This window comes from Saccostrea echinata, unplaced genomic scaffold, assembly GCF_033153115.1.
Source record: "Saccostrea echinata isolate AGI-Se365-2 ecotype Australia unplaced genomic scaffold, CSIRO_AGI_Sech_v1 ptg000047l, whole genome shotgun sequence".
NCBI classification, from domain to species: Eukaryota; Metazoa; Mollusca; class Bivalvia; order Ostreida; family Ostreidae; genus Saccostrea; species Saccostrea echinata.
In genome coordinates, this window is record NW_026889796.1 from 10,267,955 (window position 1) to 10,288,945 (window position 20,991).

At 34.2% G+C, this 20,991-nt stretch overlaps 1 protein-coding gene across 1 annotated transcript; it reads right to left on the reverse strand.

Annotated features, from left to right (window-relative positions):
- Positions 1 to 11,299: 11,299 nt before the first annotated feature.
- Positions 11,300 to 15,505, reverse strand: LOC133202801 (uncharacterized). The gene is made up of 2 exons (XM_061338679.1): positions 15,314 to 15,505; positions 11,300 to 14,994 (listed from the first exon to the last, which is right to left on the reverse strand). The coding sequence occupies exon 2, from the start codon at positions 14,945 to 14,947 to the stop codon at positions 12,971 to 12,973; it is 1,977 nt and encodes a 658-aa protein (XP_061194663.1). The 5' UTR covers positions 14,948 to 14,994; positions 15,314 to 15,505; the 3' UTR covers positions 11,300 to 12,970.
- Positions 15,506 to 20,991: the final 5,486 nt, after the last annotated feature.

Sequence of the window (20,991 nt, forward strand, 5' to 3'; positions counted from 1 at the left end):
ATTTACTTCAGATTAAGTTTGTAGTTATCTTTCTCGACAGTTAATAAATTAAATTTTCAAGTTTCGAACATCTTGTTTGTCTTTTGTTACAAGAATGATTTTCTTCTGTCATATGATAATAATATATGTAGACATGCGTAGAGTCGTTCTGCGCCGCATCTTAATTTTTCATTTTTGTTAAAAGATTCATTGCTGTTCCATTAGCCTTTAATTATAAAACCGAATTCTTGTAAACTAATTCAATTGAACTATCGCACATTTTCTAAACTTCATTTTTACATATATTATTAATATCAAACATTTGGTATAAATAGTCATGTTTACAATTAAAAAATATACTTGTAATGAAATATAACTTCAGAAATTATAAAGTTTGCAAGATTAATATTCTTAGAGTTCTAGGGCCAGCAATGACTTATGAAAAAGCTTCACAATGAAGTGTAGATTTAATGAAAAATAATTCTTGAGACCAGGTCGTTTCCACAAGGGATCTTGTTCTAATTCTAATTTAATTTAATGATGTAAATTAAAAATTTTATTTCATAAATTTAAATAAGCTATTTCAGTATTTTCCTCCTTTACATCTCCTTGCACACAATTGACAAATATGTGGCATATTACCTACCTGTTGATGACGTTTTGTGAAACTTCCTTAAAATAACTTGATCGGAAGTGTTCAAATATGGAGACACGTCAAATTCTCTTCAAATTTACTCGCCTCAATTGCAAAAATATTTCTACTGTAAAAATGTGTAAAAACTTGCCATCACCTTGCAGGCTTTCTCTTGAAGTTAAATGATGCAAAGAACTTTTTTCAATAGCTTCTTTCGGCTGTTGGTTTCTCCTATGAAGGTCTACCCCTTACTATACACGGGTGACCACCCAGGTGTGAAATCCCAAATTTGGCTAGATGGGAATAAGAAATTCAAAATTTTGGCTAGGTGGGAATAAACCCTCAACGAGTTGGACGAGACTGGGAAAAGGCTAGGACTAAAGATCAGTACCAAGAAACTAAGTTTAACAAAGAAATGAAAGACATTAGTCGACATTCAACCTAACTGTATATTGTATGGGCAAACAAGGTCATTCTATAACGACCAAAGAATTTGCCAAATGTTGACTATAAATTAGATTAATGATTTCCTTGTATCAGCAACTTATTTGCCAGTATCCTGCCTCGTTTTAGAAGTTATTCGTACGTATAATATGCTCTTGCGTATCGAATCATCTTGGATGATAATGGTATATTGCTACATAAATAAGGGAAGTTAACGATAGAAAAGTTATTTTCCCATCAAGGTCTTTCTCTAGTAAAACATCCAAATATGAAATAAACGTGTCAGACTGAACTGTCTTTTGTTTCGAGTTCAATGGGATATATCGAATCAACGTTGGAATCAAAATGAATATTGTTAATTGACAAAACGTCCATAATATATATCTAAATGTCGAATAGTAAGTTAGTAAGTAATGCAAAAGTACCTGTCCTCCCCGTATTGAGCACAATTCGAAGGAGAACTCAAACCGCATGTCCATTCTGTCAGTGTGAGAAAAAAAAACATCTCGGGCTTACCACGGCCCTAAAACTTCTTTCTCTCACAGAATGGACAGTTTTTGGCCTTTCTCCTTCTTGTAATGTATTTATGCGAAAACAGATGAATGAGAGTGAACGAACGACACTCACATAGTGCTTTTTTTCAAGCTGCAGCTTACATAAGTACCTAGATGTTCTTGATGAAAACTTGTTCGGCTTGTACTTATAAGATACATGCATGTATAAACACGATAAGGAATAGCTTAGTTCCTACATTTTTCTGGATTTATTTTAAAATCTGTTGGATTTATCTTTGTCCAAGAATACACATTTTCCATCACCTCGTGTATAGTCTGTTTCTTGTCAAGTGGGTACCTCTAGTCTTGATTTTTTTAATGACTATGCTTTATCAATGTATTGATATGTCTACTAAAGCGCATCATAAAACCCTCGGGTTTTATTATTTTTATTTCTGTATATATTTCAAGAAGTATTCAAAGATTACAAGTCTAGAAAGGAGTAGATGAATACTACTAGTGTCCGCGAAAATTAAGTTGAAGGGGCGAATAACCTTTGAAATACCACTACTCACTTTTCGATTATAGATTGTCACAGAAAAAATCAATAGCTGGCTAGCTAGCGCTACATAACGCTTGGCAAGGAATTTCATACAGCAGGTGTAAAAAACCCTTTATTGTCTACATGCTGATATCCCCTACATTTTGAAACCATACTTATCAATCTAAAGTTCACCTGGCCTTGCTTGGTGTTGCATTATCCGATTATCTAATCTTGCGCGCACTATCCTATCTTGCGCAATTGTAACAAGGAATTCGGCTATCTATTTCCGTGTAGTATCATTGTGACGTATTCGATAAAACAAGCAAATTCAAAGAATTGTGGTCCCCCGCTCTCGGTGTCTTAGTGAATGGGATGCCATTATATATTGCATATTGTAATTGTCTTGTTTGTGTGTCCTGTCTTGTCTGTGCATTATTCAAAAAGATATAAATTATTGATTTAATAACAGTTATGGCAAAGATTATAGCTTCTAAAAACAAAATCAAACTTCAAAATCAAGGTAATGAGGTCAAATATCATAATAAATTCCGAAAGGTTTTGTCACAAGTAATGCACATGTGAAATAAATATCAAAAACCAGATTACACAATCGGAAAGTTCTTGAAACAGGTAATGCACATGTCAAATGTAAATGCCATATATTCTTAATCAAAAGTTATTAGCAATGTTAAATTTTTTGAAAAATAGGTCAAAATTCAAGGTCAAGGTTATGTAATTAAAAATCATAGTACATTTGGAAATGCTTGTCACAGGTAATGTACGTGTCAAATGTGATTGCCCTATCTTTACTCCTTTAAAAGTTAGGAACACTGATTAATTGTTTGAAAAATAGGTCAAACTTGAAGGCCAAGGTCACAGGGTCAAATATAGCATGTTCGGAAACATTTTGACACAGGTAATGCGCTTGTCAAATATGAAAGCCCTATCATATGTCATTCAAAAGTAATCACCAAATTTAAAATTTTTGAAAATTAGGTCAAACATGAAGGTCAAGGTCTAGGGGTAAACAATCATAGAATATTTGGAAAGTTCTTGTCACAGGTAATGCACATGTCAAATATAAAAGCCCTATCTTTTCTCAATCAAATCAAAGTTATAAGCAAAGATAATTTTTTTTTTAAAAGTAAGTCAAACTTTAAGGTCAAGGTCACAGCGTCAAAAATCATACTATATTTGAAAAGGTCTTTTCATAGGTTAAATACATATATAATAAGAAAGCCCCATCTTTTCTCATTCAAAAGTTATGACCAATTAAAGTAATGTTTAGATTTTTGAAAAGTAGGTCAAACTTCAAGGTCAAGGTCACGGGGTCAAAAACCATAGTATGTTTGGAAAGGTCTTGTCACAGGTAATGTACATGTGAAATATGAAAGCCTAATCTCTTCTCATTCAAAAGTTATGACCGAGGTTAAAGTTTTTGTGACAGACTGACAGACGGACAGACAGACGAATGAGTTTTAATGTCCCCTCGCTTTCGCGAAAGCTGGGGACAAAAAGTGTGTTTTATCACGAAAAGACAACAGTTGTGGTATTTTCGCTAGTTATCTATCTTTAATTCATGAGTCATAACTGGAGTTTTTCTTCTGAATTTTGTATTATCAAATCAACATCAAAACTTTTTTTTTCAAAATTTGTTCATCTTTTAGTTTTAAGAAAAACTTTTTCAAATTGACTGCATTTAAAACAACGATAATCATAATAGCTAACAAGATGGCTTGTTGTTAGATCATAGTCTTTACTCTTAGCATCATTCTTTGGCAGAGGAAGACAGGGTACTGTAAAACCAAATATTTTCGTGGGGTCATATTTTTTAGGTTCGTGGGAATTTGATTTCATTGGTAAAGAAGTGCTGAGTTGTTATATATTTGAACATTTTTACATTCCGTGGAAGACATGAATTCGTGGGTCTCTTCATACTACGAAAACGACGAAAATTAACCCCCATGAAAATTAGCGATTTCATACTATCATTTCGACGAAGGAAGTAGTCATGTACTCGGAGTCCGTGTTTTGCAAGATGCAAGGGTCCGTGTACATGTATTGCAAGATGCAAGGGGCGTTTCTGAGCATCAGATGTACATATCTGTTAATTCTGTAACTAGTATTCTCGTTACATTTATCAAAGTTGTATTTGTTGTATTATATTTTTATTCTCTCATGCAGTTTATCATATTTAACTTGGAGTTGCAGTTTTAGTAAACATAGATTATGTGGCAAAATAACATGAATTCCTTAGTTCTAAAACGTCATTACTAGACAGTGTTTTTTAAGAAAATATTTTTTTCTTTGTAAATGCCATTGTAGCTTAACTAGGTAAACGGAGATGTCTCCTTTTTCATATTGATACCAACTTGAAATTTGACTGCCGCAACTGCACCATCTGGGAGAACTAATCGTGACACATACCAGTCACGTAGTATCGTTTTTGAAGGATGGGCAGCCCAAAAAAAAAGGGGGGGGGAAGTGTCCGAATTCGAAAGTCCTATTTAGTAGGGGGGTAGGTTTCAACTTTTTTTGCAACCCAAATTTTATTAATACATTACCCCTTTGCCCTGATTTGACTAGTGCAACAAAAGGTGGGGAAGGGTGACCAGCCATTTAATGAACATTTTCAACAGTAAAAGGTTATGTTTGAAAAAATGTGGGGGGCCAACCCCTGCCAACCGATACTACGTGCCTGGTACCAAGCATGCGCCATTATTGTGCTGATACGAAAATGTCAACCATTTTTTAAAATTGCTTAATTTTAAGAGAGAAAAGTATTAAAGTGAGTCCAAAGGCAACTTAACAGTGACTGTAGACTTTAATAAAGATTTCGATTTTGTTTTGTTTTAACGGTTTAAAAAACATTGATAACTTTATTTGTATGGAAGGTTATGCTTTACTTTGGTATTCTCATAAATCTGCTATGATTCAATGTACAAGTATGGCGACCACACAGCGGATTTCAATAAGAAATCAGTTAAACGTCTCCTATTCAGAAAGATAATGATAAAGGAAGATTTCGGATTTCATTTTCGTCCTTGGGACCATTTTGGTCGAAAACGACGTTTCTACAAAACCATGTTTTCAGAACTCTTACATTTTATGCAGTAGCCAAAATCTTCTTATAGAATACGATTGGTGGTGTCCTGTAAATCTGTGCGATAAGATTTTTGGACTTTTCATATAAATCAAGGAAGCCAAATGGGCGTCTTTTACTCATCACCCGTGGGCAAACTCGCCGAAATATCGTCGCATTTTATTGCATTTACATTTTGATACAAACATTAATGCAGTTTATAAAAATATATGTTCTGTGGCTTTCTCTTTGTTTATTTACTAAGAAAACACATTTCCCTTTTGGGAAGAAAAGTGTTAATGGAAAAGTTAATCTAGTAGGAAGTTATTGACGATTCTGTACATTCAACGCCATTTCGTTATTTTAAAAACCTTGAGAAGAAGTAAATACGTAATATGCTTCCCATCGTTTCCATTAAGGTGCATGGACCCACTGAAAAGAGAAATAACTCTCAGTTTGAAAATGAGTATTATTCCTTTATTAAAATGTCAAGTATAAAAGGAAAACTTGTTTAACCTTTTTCATCAACACCCAAAAATGTGCAAATTTAAAACTAAGTAAGCTACCATAGACACTATAATAAAAGCAAGATTGTTTATAGATTTTTCGACAATTTTTTTATGTTGCACAAAACGGTCTAGTGAAAATGCTAAACAAACAATATTAACTTACTGGATAAAAAGTTGCTAGTGTTCATTAAAATGTATTTTCTATTATACAGCTGAAGTAAAGATTTCCGGTTTGAAATGAGAGATGGGATATTTTCACTGTCTGGTTTTCATCATTTAAATGAAACAGCGTGTAAAATGTGATAAAATGTAACCTTTGCTATATAGATCTTTGTGTCTTTATAAAATTTTAACCTTTAATGGCAGTCTTCATGGTGCATTTTGTTAATTTACTATGTTCAATTTTTCATCAAATCTTCTTGCAAAAGGAAGATTCTAATCAAACATTTCGTGGAGTTGTCAATTTTTGGCCCTTGTTAGATTAAAAAAGGAATAAAACAAGAAAAATTACAAAAAATTACAGCGTTTTTGAAAGACTTTAAAAGAAATTCAAAAAAATTATTTAAAAAACGAGTCTATAACTAGTATTCGAAAATTGTTTACCTAAAGGAAGAAGAACATCATGTAACTTTTGAAATATTATTTTACAGATTTATTATTTGGATTTTAGACAATAAAAATATATAGTACCGATTCAATTAGTGGTAAAATTTAACTATTTATTATGCTATGGTTAGATTTCTGTGCAAATGTAAGAGTACAAAAGTACTCATCTTGAGTCATCCCTAATGTTGTTTCTATCAGATCAACCAGTTAATATCATACCATCCGGCACTCCCACGTTGTCTGTCTAGTAAATCAAGACAAAGCAAGCAAAATGTATTGATCCACCTCGTCCTCCGACTTTTTCTGCATTATCCGGAAAATCACACTGTGAATATCAGTGATGATCCACTTCTTGTCATACAGAATGGTAATTAATCATCATTACAGAGAACAGGAAGCTCATCATCAAAAGACCAAGACATAAAAGCTAGTAATTATAGCACCTATTGCATTATTCTTTCCGGATACATGTACTCTGTTTCTGCAGAAACGCTTTTGTATTTTAGGTGTTGTGTTGCAGTGTAGTAATTTGCCTTAATAATTAAAAAAAATCTACCATTAAGGTTTTATTGTTTTCAGTTTCCCGGAAAAATTAAATTTGAAATTTTTACATCTCGCATGAGAATAGATCTGTCCTCAAACTATACCAGGAAATGATCGCAACACAATAACCTGATCTCTGCAATGCTGCAAATCATTTGGGGGTAATAAAAGTACGTGTGTGAAAGGGTAGTTTTCAAAGTTTCAAAATAGATAAGCTACAAATTTCAGGTCTAATTACCTTTAGAACTTTTTAATATCACTTCTAAAGTTTTTTAAGTTTGTTTGTTTTTAAGTTTTCCTTAGAACCATATGGGTACTTATGACAAGACATATGAAGACTTTCTTTAACTTTTGTAGTTGGAGATTCAAACCAAGCCCCAAACCAAAGACGTGCCCATATTTATATAGTTATCTTCTAATCATGACCCACTGATCCATATTTTAGCACCTGAGTTGTAAGCTTCAAGGAGCTTTTCTGATCACCCGATGTTCGGTGTCCGTTTATCTGTCTGTAAACTTTACACATTTTTCAACTTCTCAATAGCCACTTAAATTTCATCCAAACTTGGCTAATAGTATTCTTAGGTAATTGGGATTTTTAATTAATATTCAAATGAAGGGCCATGCCCCCTTCAAAGGGGAGATACTCAAAGGGTAAAAAATAGAGTGGGGTCTTAAAAAATCTTCTCATGAACTACTTGGTTAGAAAATAAGGCACTTATATGGAACTTTCTGACATTGTGTAAATTATAAACTGTTCAAATAGGTGAAGCCACAATAGAGATCAAATTTTTTACATGTAAAATATCTTTAAAAATCTTCTTCAAAACCAGTCGGTCAAAAAAATGAAACTTATGTTAAAGCTTCTTGACATACAATGTAGTGTCCTTTTTCTAAATTGTTGACATCATGGTCCCTGGAGATAGGATTGGGCCACGATAGTTCATGTGAATATATAGGAAACATCCTTTGAGATCTTCTTTTCCAGAACCACTGGATTAGAAACAAGAGGCACATGGGTCACAACGCTCACCTGAGTAACTTTGGCCTTGCTGTTCTTCACCTGATTTCCTACCGTGTAATACCTATTGTAGCCCCGCCCTACCCCCCGGGGTCATGATATGAACAATTTAGAATCTACACTACCGCAGGATGCGTTCACATAAGTTTCAGCTTTTCTGGCCCAGTGGTTCTTGAGAAGAAGATTTTTCCTATATATTTCAATGTAAAACTTGGATTCCTTATTGTGGCCCCGCCCTACCCCCGGAGGTCATGATTTGATCAATTTAGAATCTACACTACCCCAGGATGCTTCCTTATAAGTTTCAGCTTTTCTGGCCCAGTGGTTCTTGAGAAGAAGATTTTTACTACATATTTCAATGTAAAACTTGGATTCCTTATTGTGGCCAGGTGAGCTAAAAATGAAACATGTGTAGAAGCATTTAACATAATGTAGATTCTTAATTGTTCAAATCATTGCCCCCTGGGGACAGAGTGGGGTCACAATAGGAGGTCAAAAATTTTACATGTAAATGCAGAGGAAATATTTTTAAAAGTCTTCTTTTAAAGATCCACTGAGACGATCAGAAAAGATGAAACTTAATGTTTAAAACCTTTTTGAAATAGTTTTGATTCTAATATTTTCAAATTATAGCCCCCACCCCCGGGATAAGGTGAGGCAACAATTGGGGATCAAAGTTTTACAAACGTACATAAATTAGCGTACTCAAAATTTAGCGCAATCGTCCTCTTCAACTGATAAGCGCAATCAAACATTAGAGCACAAGAGTTTAAACAACGACATGTATTAATATCATGTTCAAGAAGCAATACAAAAGGCACAAAACAGGTCCAGTCAAAAGACTATTGCTACCTACGTAGCTACTTATAGCTAGCTAGGTATTTAAACCTACTCCAGGTAGCTATTTTTACCTACTTTTTGCTTTATTTGCATTTGGTGGCCAAACGCAGGAACGGCGCAATATGGTAAGCACCAAATTTTTTAATACAGTCACACTGATGATGAATACGACAAAAAATTTGGGGAAAAAATGATTACTTTCTAACTTATCAGTCACGTGCAAGTGAAGTATCTTTCCAAAACTATTTTTATCAATTTAGAATTTCCCAATCTGCTAGTATTTTTAGCATAATGTGAAAAATAAATCCTTATATTCACCTGGAAGGTTATGTGAAGGTGAATATAATGTAGTATTTTTCTAATATTGTTAAATCTCAGCCAATCAGAGAAACAGGAATTATTTAATCATATTAATGTGCACACACAGGTCACGTGCTACCCACATTAACAGTGTTAGCTTGATTACGCGCCCTCTATGTATACTAAGAATGTAATTTTATAATAAAACAAAATAAACTGATAGATGAAAATACGTTGCTCAAAAACAATAGAAATAGGATATCAGGAATCAACTAAATAGCTAATCTAATATTCAGCAGATACTCAAAAATAAATGTATTTACTTGCCTGTACGTACTGTCCCATCCTAACTCCAGAACCCCTGACCCTGGGGCCAAGAATTTCATAATTTTAGTAGAGGGGTCAAGCTTATTTAAAATTACAATCATGCTAACAGTTTGACTGCTTGATTTAGAGGATTAAAGAGAATTTCTTAAGATTGCAATGATTTTGATGTTTTTAGCCCCACCCCTTTGACCCTAGGAGGACAGGTACCATGAAATTCAGAATTTTACTTCCCCTTCACTCGTAGATGCTATATGCCAACATTGGTTGAAATTTGCTGAAAATGTTCAAATGTTAACAGACGACGCACGACGCCTGACGAAAAGAGATAGCAATAGGTCACCTGAGTGAAAAAAAGTACGTGAAAGTCACCTTAAAACTTCAAAACTTACTTATTTGTTTGAAATTTTTGTTTGTTTAATTTTTTTCTCCCTCCCTCGTAGCTTTTGAAGTTTCCAAGTGAAGTTAAACGTAGAATTAACTGCAGCCTGTGTAAATCAGTGAAAATGGATACTCATTGAACATAACTGAATTTAATTTATCATGTTCATATTTCATATCAAAGACAGTTTAACTCTTTAAAAACCAATTACTTTACAACTAAATGAAAAAAAAATGATTTGATGAAAGTAATATTTTGTATGTAATGTAACCAATAGTTTACAACAAAGAACCTAACAACAAAGCTTTATGATAAAGGTGATGACTTCAACTTTTCAATCGTCAACTTCCCTTACTTATGTAGCAATATACCCTTATCATCTGCATATAGGGTTTATGTCTCTCAGTTGATTCGATACGCAAGAGCATGCTTTACGTATGAGCAATTTCTAAAACGAGGCAAGCTATTGACAAACAAGTTGCTAAAACAAGGATATCAACAGTCTCGTTCGAAGTCATCTTTTCGCAAGTTTTACGGTCGATACAATGACATTGTCAGCACATACAACCTATCGAGTCAAATGCTGACTGACGTTTTTCATACTAATCATTAAGCCATTATTTATTAACTTAACTCTCTACGGATTTCTCCGTTATTACCCGATCATGACAAGGAGCACACGGCGGGTGTGACCGGTCGGCAGGGAATGCTACTCCTCCATGGCACCTGATCCCACCTCTAAATTTTGAGGTCCGTGTTTGCTCCGGATTTACCAAGGCGAGCTTCCGGTACGCGTAGTTTGATTTCCGTTTGTTGTCCTTTCAAAATTGGAAGCAGAGCTTGAGGTGTCCCGTCACCTACGATATTGTATCCCTTGAGAAGAATTCCTCCTAACACTTCTGTGAAGTATTTATGGGTTTTTGGTAATGTCCTTAACCACGTGTTTCTGGATACTGAATCGAATCCAAACATAAGCACATTTAAGGGCATATAAAGGTCGTCATAAGAGGCTTTGTTAACTCTGTCATGTACCGTTTTATCAAAAGCAATTGTAGTGTGTATATTTGAGTATTTAGGTCCAAAAAGCCCCGATAACATCAGTTGATGCCTTTATAACACCTTCAGTAAATGTGTGCTTGTCACCCACCTTAAAACTATACTCGTCTTTACGATAAATAGGGTAATAATCACATGAAATTTTTTCATGTTTTGATTTGGCGCTCTCTTTTATCCAAATCGATCCGTTGTTCACTTCTATCCAGTTTTAATTTTCGTCCCATTTTAAGAGGACCAACATCGTGGAAATTTTTCATTACCGAAGGGTGATACGGGTCTAAGTTAAGGTGGTTACAGGCCTGATCACGACGGAGGAAGTAGTTTTTGAGCACACTATTTAATACTGCATTTAAATATCAGCTACTCTATCAACTTCAAAGATAGTAAATCAGAGAAAATAGATACTCATTGAACATAATTGAATTTAATAATTCATCATGTTCATATTTCATATCTAAGACAAGTTTATTCTTTAAAAACCAATTACCTTAAAACCAAATTTAAAAAAAAATATATTTAAAAAATGATTTGAAGACAGTAATATTTTGTACAGAATGTAATCCACAGTTTACAACTGAATCATATATATCGTATTCATGCATTCATGATACTATACGAAAAACATTTCAATAGAAGCTTTATTATCATCATTTTTAAAGTGTTTTGTATAACTGGCTTGTATAACTGTTTACAATATCTCAATTTTTCACACACAAAAAAAAAAACACTCAAGCATGATAACAAAATAAGATTAAAAAATACACATTTGTACAAATTTATGTGAAAACCATTTCCTGAAAGAAAAAAAATCAATATGGATCTATTCTTTCTTCATGCATAATAAAGCCAAGTTTGATAAAAATTCAATTTACGTAGACGTCATTATGTATATACAAAGCCTTTCATCTCCATTAATCATATACATTTGCACATTTACTTAACTTTATCATGTTAGGAATGATTTAAACAAATGTCATGTATAAAAGAGGTTATAAATGTATTTTGAATTTGTTAAAAAGTTTCATACTCAGGTAAGCCCCGTATACTTGAAGGCAATGCCATTTTGTGAATTGAATGTCTTCAAAATGGGATTTAATATACAAAAACATGCTGATAAGACATGTTTAAAAATGATCCATAGTAATTGTTTTCGTCTTATTCAACAGATTCGTCATGTTTCTTTACAGAAAAGGATATAACTTTCTAAATGCATTTACTTTCTTCCCAATCTAACTTAGCCAAGAAAAAGGAAAAAAAATAACAATGGTAAAATTATTTTTGAAAGGTTTGAGAAAACTCCATTCAAAAGTAAATATACATTTATTCCCGTTTCTATTTCTTCATGGATTCTGGGGTGGGGATGGGGATGGGCACAAGTTCCCTATAGTTTCGTGTAAAACTGGAGTCAAAGCAGACACTAGCAACTATGACAGTCAGTCATTCACAACTACTCACATTCTCTATCCTTTTCATAAATTTATGTGAAACTAGAACACGTCCAAAAATGCTGCAATCATTCAAAATACCGCAAGCATCCAAAATACCGAACATACCAAAACTACTTCACACATCCAAGGAATCGAACACATCGAAAATAGTGATCACATGCAAAATACCGAACACACCGAAAATACTGTACACATCCAAAATACCGAACGCATCCAAAATACCGAACACACCAAAAATACTGCACACATCCAAAATACCGACCACATCCAAATATTGAACACATCCAAAATACCGAACACATCCAGAATAGTGAAAATTCCGATCATATCCAAAATACCGAACACATTCAAAATACCAAAAGGTGAATAACCCTCTAAAAATATCAATGACTAGTAGTATTTACACTATAAAGCATGGCGACTGTCGGCAAAGAAAGTACACTGGATGTGAAAGTGCTGAACAGTTTCTAAACTGACTTATACTACAAATCCAGTACATTTGTAGATTGATCTTAACTTTGTATTTTGAATCATTGAAAGCTCATAGATAATAATTGTTGCCGGTTTAAAAGAATGGAACACTTAATTAGGGGTGCCCATTTTTTTTTTTATTCCTTTAGAGTCCTAATTGTTGTAGTTACTGTTTATGTTATATATGTTAATTTTCCATATGGATGGGCTGTATTGTATGTATTGTATAAGTTTGTAGATGTACTGACTCAATAAACCATATAAAAAAATTGCATTAAGTACCTACACGCATATTACACTGTCTTGCAGTAGCAGTACTGTCGTAGATGCGGTGCGTCCATGTAAACACAATTTGCAGCATTTCCATATTTGTTAATTCTACTGATTTCATGAGCACTGATGATAAATTTATCCTCATTTGCGATGTATTTCACGGTGGTTTCAAAAATTCCATCACCGGGTGATGTTTGTAAAGTGATTTGATACAAAGCACTTTTGTCTATGGCATCCTTCGATTCCTTCGGAACTCTCCCATCGGTGTCAGCACTACCCAAATAACGCGCTATGTATGGATTTGATTGTAAAACCATAGCATTTTTGATAGATTTCAATGACAATTCATGGCATTTAGATCTAAAATTTGTAGTCAAATTGTTCATAAATTTCACAATTGAATTTGCTGCTTTCTGTGTGATGAGATCATCTGAGGAAGTGACGTTCCATCCTAAGCATGCGCACCAATGAGGTGATATATCAGCATCGCTACAAGTACGGTGTTTTGGTATTGGTCTGAAAAGACTCATCCCTCTTGGTAATTTCTCTGCTTTAGTATCTGTCTTCTTAAATTTCATCATATCAAGGAATGTTTCATGTATATCAAATGGTGTTGTTAATCTACCTGCATTTTCTTTGAATGCTTTAAATTCGGACGGATATTTCTTAGAAAACCACTCTGGAAAACGAAAAGCAAAATAGGGCATTCTCTCTTCGTACTTTCCCTGGATGCTCTCCCTGACTGCGTGGAATCGAGCACCATGATCGCTCATCAGAATCAACACAGTTTTGTTCAAGTAGTTTTTGTTCTCTAAAAATTTCAACATGCCCAACAAATCATCATCAGCCCAATTCAGTTTGCTGGAATCCTCATGGCTATATTCGGAATGAAACGCAAAAATAAATTTTAACCGATTTTGATACATTTGAAATGCATCTTTTACCCAGTCCATCATAACTTTGTGTCGTCTTTCTGAACCGAGACAAAATGGTTTACTATATTTGTGTATTTCTTGTGTAGCCTGACAATACGGTCGCCAAAAATGATCAACTGGTTGTTTATCAAAGCCCAACATTCTTAAATTAAAGGTCCCAATCCAACACATATCCTCTCCCCACTGGGTCATATAACCAGCCTTTTTAAAATCTTTCCAAACCCAGGGATGGCCGTCGACAACTTTTGCTCCGGGCTTACCACGGCGAGCTTCCGGTAGTTCGATTTCCGTTTGTCCCGTCAAAATTGGAAGCAGAGCTTGAGGTGTCCCGTCACCTACGATATTGTATCCCTTGAGAAGAATTCCTCCTAACACTTCTGTGAAGTGTTTATGGGTTTTTGGTAATGTCCTTAACCACGTGTTTCTGGATACTGAATCGAATCCAAACATAAGCACATTTAAAGGCATATAAAGGTCGTCATAAGAGGCTTTGTTAACTCTGTCATGTACCGTTTTATCAAAAGCAACTGTAGTGTGTATATTTGAGTATTTAGGTCCAAAAAGCCCCGACTGGCAAGCAATTTTGATAACATCAGTTGGTGCCTTTATGACACCGTCAGTAAATGTGTGTTTGTCACCCACCTTAAAACTATACTCGTCTTTACGATAAATAGGGTAATAATCACACGAAATTTTTTCATGTTTTGATTTGGCGCTGTCTTTTATCCAAAACGATCCGTTGTTCACTTCTATCCAGTTTTCATTTTCGTCGCATTTCAGAGGACCAACATCGTAAAAATACTTCATTACCGAAGGGTGATACGGGTCTAAGTTGGGGTGGTTACAGGCCTGATCACGACTGAGGGAGTAGTTTTTGAGCACACTGTTTAACACTGCATTGTCTCTAAGTATGGTCTTCTGAGAAGTTCCTTGTTTTAGATTGCCGGTATGTTTTAAGGTCATCCAAAGTGAAATGTACACACATAGAATAACAATGATCATGAGGGAAATATAACGTATCTGCCTCCATCCTCGAGAAAAGCACCATCTGTACAACCCCATGGAATAGCGTGATTACCACCACCAAGAAGAAGGAACGAATCTGGTCACTGCAAAGAAGAATCGATTTGCATCATTATGTCTGTCTCTGAGTATTACGTTATCTCAAGTAGATTTCCCTAAATATCGTAGGTTTTTAAGAATTATCATTTACTAAATCTGAAGTGCCTGTATGACGTAGCTTTTTATTTTTTTCCTTGTTCAAGTTACACATGATTCATACTTCACAACTATTGTACACATGTGACTTGATAATTTTTATCCTGAATGTATAATTATCATTTCAAATGAGATACACATGTAGATCCTTTGAAGAGTACATAATACAAATTCACCAAAAAATATATATATAGAAAACTTTGACAGTACCTTTGTTCTAAGAATAACCTTCATTCACTGCCATCACTCATATTTAAGCTGTTAGCGCGCGCCTCCTTCCTCCTGACTGATGGATATGCACATACACACACTTTCACACTTCCCCGAAAACCAGCCTTGATCGATAATGGGTACTAACCATATATACTCACAGACTAAAAATTAGTAAGCCAAGTACAATATATACATTATATATACATTATATACGGTTTAGCGTAAAACGATGTCCAAAATCAACGACATAAATAATTATTTTAAAACGTGTCGTGGCAGTACGGCTTGAGGTCATAAAATAGCAACTATTTTTATCTTGCATTGAGATAAGAGCTGTTTACAATGGATTGTTGCGTTAAGATAATGCAGAAACTATATAATGACATCTGGGAGACAACGCTAATCATATTATGCAAGAACTGGGTGGGTACATACTACTTTGTCAGTACTTTGCCCTACAGATCTGTTAATCCATACTCAGGAATATCAGTTTTAAGAAAGACCTGTTGCTGGCAACTCAAAAATTTCATTTCAATGTTTTTCTACGAGGAATTGAACTTAATGTTCTGACATAAAGTATATATAATATGCATGTTCATTAAGAGGATTTCACCTGCAAATTATTTATTTTCAAAATGTCCGTCAGCACATGATAATGAACATAAAACTGAACACGTTGCCTTTTCCTGTCTTACCTGACTTTTAATTCAGCTTTGTCACCTGTCTTAAATTGTTACCTGTAATGTAGGGAAGGCCAGACTGATGTTTCTACTAGTTTTCCGTCCATGTCTTAGCATTTGTTAAGTTAAGATGCCCGGTTAGTAGATAAGTTTTTGTTTGCTTGTATGTTTTATTTTTAATTCCTACTTTGTTTACTTGTATTTTAAGCATTTAATTGTTCTCTGAGTTCATTCAAAAGGTTTTAAAGCCGTTGCAACGTAAGTTCCCATTAAAGAATAATCTTCATTCTGTAAAAAGCTAGCATCGCGTTACAATTGCAAAATCTTTTACATAAATGGTGAACGCGAGTTTTCTTTAAAATTTTCGTTTAGCATTTTTTTCCTTTTTATTTATACTCACAATCCGGTATAGGTTCTAAACCAATCAAAATGATGCACAACTATGAGAAAACACACACAACATTACTCTTGCCTAACTCAGCAGGCATCTGGTGCACACGCGCACGTGGAGAATATTTTATCAGGCACAGACGGCATTGTGTGAATAATGGATTTGAGCCATGGACTGGGATAATAGCTAGCAGGTTTGAAAGAGCCAGTAGAAGAAAAACATAATTAAATGAAGCCTCCTTGAAGATTTTCTTTATAGCACCAATAAAAATTTTCCCCTTGTCAGCATGGTTATTGCAACTCTTTCAGAAAAGAAAAGCTCACTTGAGCCTTCAGCTCAGGTGGGCTAAAAATTACAGAATAAAGATACCAGTGGGCGCGCAATTGTTTCGTAACACAGGTCAAGCCGGTTGATACTTCCGGAAGCGGAGGTTTCATTATAGATATATATCATATTTTCCAAGTTAAAATTGCTAATTTTAGAGATTTTCTATTTTTGTTTTTAATTAGTGTATTTAGACAGACATAGGAAAACACAATACACAAAACACACACCATCCTGAAACCGAGCACCTATGGGTGTGAAATGGAAATCCGTACTGGGCGAGGGAAGCTGAAGACCTTCATAGAATTTGTTAAGAGTTCAGTAATACATCAAATAAAAATTCAAAGTATCATTAAACATAATTATATTCTCAGTATTACACCATCACAGATAAAGATACGAACTATGAATTTTAACGGAAAAAAACCCATTTTTTTGCCGCCATTTTTTTTTACGAGAGATTACGTAAAACAGAATCTCGCAATTTGAATAAAATCAGCTGTTTGTTTGGCCACGTTTACTACCCACTACGCCACATGTGGCGTAGTATGTAGTAAACGTAGCCAAACAAACAGCTGATTTTAATCAGATTGAGAATCTCGAGTCCGATTTTTAATACACATAAAACATGTATAAGACCATTTCAGGGAGTCACGTGATCTGTTTTAGCCAATCACCGTTCTACAAATTTGTTTGAAGCGGGATAAATGCATCCACTTATCATGTAGTAAATTTTGAATTTACTAGGGAGAGGTAAATGCAAAATTATTTACCTCCCCATAGTTAATTCAAAATTTACAACATGATACACTGAATATTAATCTCCTTAATTTCTAAGAAAAACCACGGTTATTTATCAATAAGTTAATGCCGCTAATCAAGCCGCCTGTAGAGATTTCTTGAGCAGTGGCTCTTCCATCAAAGAAACATACAATGACGTATATATCAATTACATAACATTTAACATACTTAATCCTGCATACTTTGTATGATTATTTATACAGACATAAATATAAACAATAAAATGTCTTCTTTTGTTTGTTAGTATGGGAAATAACATTTATGTAATCCGCTTACGCGGGTTATGTATTTTTCTGCAACAGCTCATACTAACGTCCAAAGAAAGCTTTTTTTGTTAAAATATGTGGTGCTTTCTGTGTTTGTTAGATTTTAGGTAGTCTTTGACCAGCTGTTATAAGGGGAAAAAATCAATACTGCAGCTTGGCATCTCTCTGATCTGTGCACATATGGCGAAGGAAAAAATCTATAATTCGAATTATACAAAGCGTTATGAAAAGTAAATAAATACTCGTAATACTTTTTTTTGTTTTTTGTTTTTGTTTTTTTTTTAGGGGGGGGGGGGGTCACAAGTATAAGGCGGTATTTGGAAATCTTTGTATGCATGTATTGCATACGCAAAACCTTAAATTTAAACCCAGGTTACTAATGTCATTTTCATAAAAAAAATTAAAGAGATATATACGTATATGCAGTATCTATTTGGTATAATGTTATCCTCTGTTACTTATTATTAAATATCCGTACATCTATAATCTCTTCTCTAAACGTCTTTACTTATGAAGGGTCTTTACTTATGAAAGGATGCCACAATTCTTTTTAGCTCACCTGAGCTTTTCTGATCACATTTTGTCCGGCCTCCGTCTGACTGTCTGTAAACTTGTCACATTTTCTTCTTCTCAAGAATCACTGTACAAATTCGATAAAACTTGCCACAATGCATCCTTGGGTGAAGTTTGTTCAAATGAAGGGCCACACCTTTTTCAAGGGGAGATTATAATTAGTGAAAAATTAATGGCATCTTTTAAAAATCGATCTTCTCAAGAACCACTATGCCAGATGAGTTGACACTTATGTGGGGGCTTCCTTGCCTGGCGTAGATTCAAATTTGTTAAAATCATGACCCCCAGGGGTAGGGTGATCCACAATAAGCGATCAAAGTATAATATAGGAAAATACAGTAAAAAATCTGTAAAAATCTTCTTCTCAAGAACCATTGGACTGGAGAAGTTGAAACTTATTTGAAGCTTCATTACATAATGAGGATTCAAGTTTGTTTAAATCATGATCCCCGAGCGTAGGATGGTACCACAATAAGATTTTATAGGAAAAAAATCTTTAAAAATCTTCTCAAGAACTGCTAGGCATGATTGGTCATATTGACATGGAGGCATCTCCAGGAAGTGTAGATTCAAATTTGTTCAAATCATGACCCCCAAGGTTAGAATGGGTTCATACTATGTGATTAAACTTTTGAAATCTTGAAAAATCTTTTCAGAACACTGATGGCAATTAGTCATATTGACATGGAAGTGTAGATTCAAATTTACAAATTTGATTGTCTATTGTGGCCCCACCCTACCCCCGGGGGTCATGATTTAAACAAATTTGAATCTACACTACCTGTGTCTTGTTTGGGATATGCTGCTGCCATCTAACCTTAAGAATCCTTCTGAGGCACTTGGTCTGAAAGATGTCAATCTTCTTTTCCTCAGTCTTGGTAAGCTTCCAAGTCTCACATCCGTATAACAGAGAGGACCAGGCTCTTAAAGAGGGAGACTTTTATCTTTCTACTGATGCCTGTAGTATTCCAGATGTTGGCTAGCCTCCTGAAGGATGCACCGGCCAGTGCTATCCTCTTCCTGATGTCAACAGTACCTCCTCCATCCTTGGTGACATAGGCGCCGAGGTAAGTGAAGCTTCACTATTTCCGACTGCCAGGCTAGTTTCACTCTTGTTGTTTATCTTCATCACTTTGCACTGCTTGGCATTCAGCTTCAACCCAACTTATGCCGAGTTTTCTTCCAGTTTTGTTGTCTTGGACTGAAGATGGAAAAAAGAAAGTAAAAATTAGAAAATTAGAAAGAGAAAGTAAAAATAAGAATGTTAAAATAAACAAGTAAGAATGGGTATCCCGGATGAAACTTTAACAAAATTAAGACAAAAAGGGCACTATATATATGCTTCCGTACATATTGAACGTACACGGAAGTCTTGTGCGAACAGTTGAAAAAAGCAATTAAAGATTTTCCCAGAACATACACTTACAAAGCATACCATTTCTGAGTGTTTTCTTTTTTTGATTAATGCAAGTTGATTGGTTCTTAATAATAGTGGCACTGGCCGCTGTAGCCTAGTTAAGATTAATTTGGAAAATCAAGAAACTAGAGAAAAACATTTTAGGGTGAAATTGAAAAATAAGAAGTTAGAATTTAAATAAGTAAAAAGTTACTGTCTCAAAATTGGAACAAAATTTATCTGAAGGAATTTGAAAAAGAATACCTATATAAGTAGCAAAAGGAGTTTATGGTAAAGAAACTCTTCTTTTTTTTTTTGGTCAATGTTTTATATTACGCGAATGTTAAATTGTGTGTGGTTTAGAGTAAATGGCATATAAATATTTTATATATCGGCCAAGAAATTCGGCTAATACAAGTTATTTGTTAGCATAATTATTTTCATATTAAAATAGAGATTCTATTTTCATTATCATCCAAAGTGCCACAATAACCCGAGTCAATAGCCAGCCTGTTCCTTATTACGTCATGGTCCATGTCTCTTCCATTAACATTAAGGACATTTGATACAATTTCTTTTTCTTCAAAAATCATACAAATAACAACTAAATCTATGTTTATAAAATAAAATAAATAAATTTAGTTCCATTTTTTACCCAGGGTTTCCATTACTACATATAATAACCGTCCGAATTGACAATACGAACAAAAATCCAAGTCCAAAAATATACACCAGTCCATGCATCCAATATTTTGTTTATAGCACGTGCCCTTAAAATATATCAGCTATATATTTTAAAGTACCTTATTAATCACTCAACTAATCTTAATCGGTTTCGATGTATGTTCTGTACGTTAGTTATATTGAGTAGTGCTATAAGATGTATGTCTTGAGCAATAAAAACAATCAAAGTACTGAAGGTACTGATGGGAGTTGATTTTAAGGACGATTTATGTTTTTAACCTTGTTTACAGCTTTTCAAATTATGTACAACATTATTGCTTCTTAATTTGGTATGCGAGTATCAAAAGACTAAAAAAATGTCACGATTCTAAGGAGTCAAAAAAGGAGGGCTTGTTTTGATTTGACCATAACTTTTGAATGATATGCAAACACGTGTAAGACTTCTTCATTGCTCAAAATTTTTCAGTAATTTAAGGTATTTTCCTTACCAAAAATTTGTTTAAAAGTGCCAGAGCGACTTTTTTTTCGTCAGAATGTGATTCAAGTTGTAGATTCCGCTC

Excerpts from the sequence above, each read along its gene's own strand:
- LOC133202801 (XM_061338679.1), bottom strand. The coding sequence starts at position 14,947 with ATGGGGTTGTACAGATGGTGCTTTTCTCGAGGATGGAGGCAGATACGT.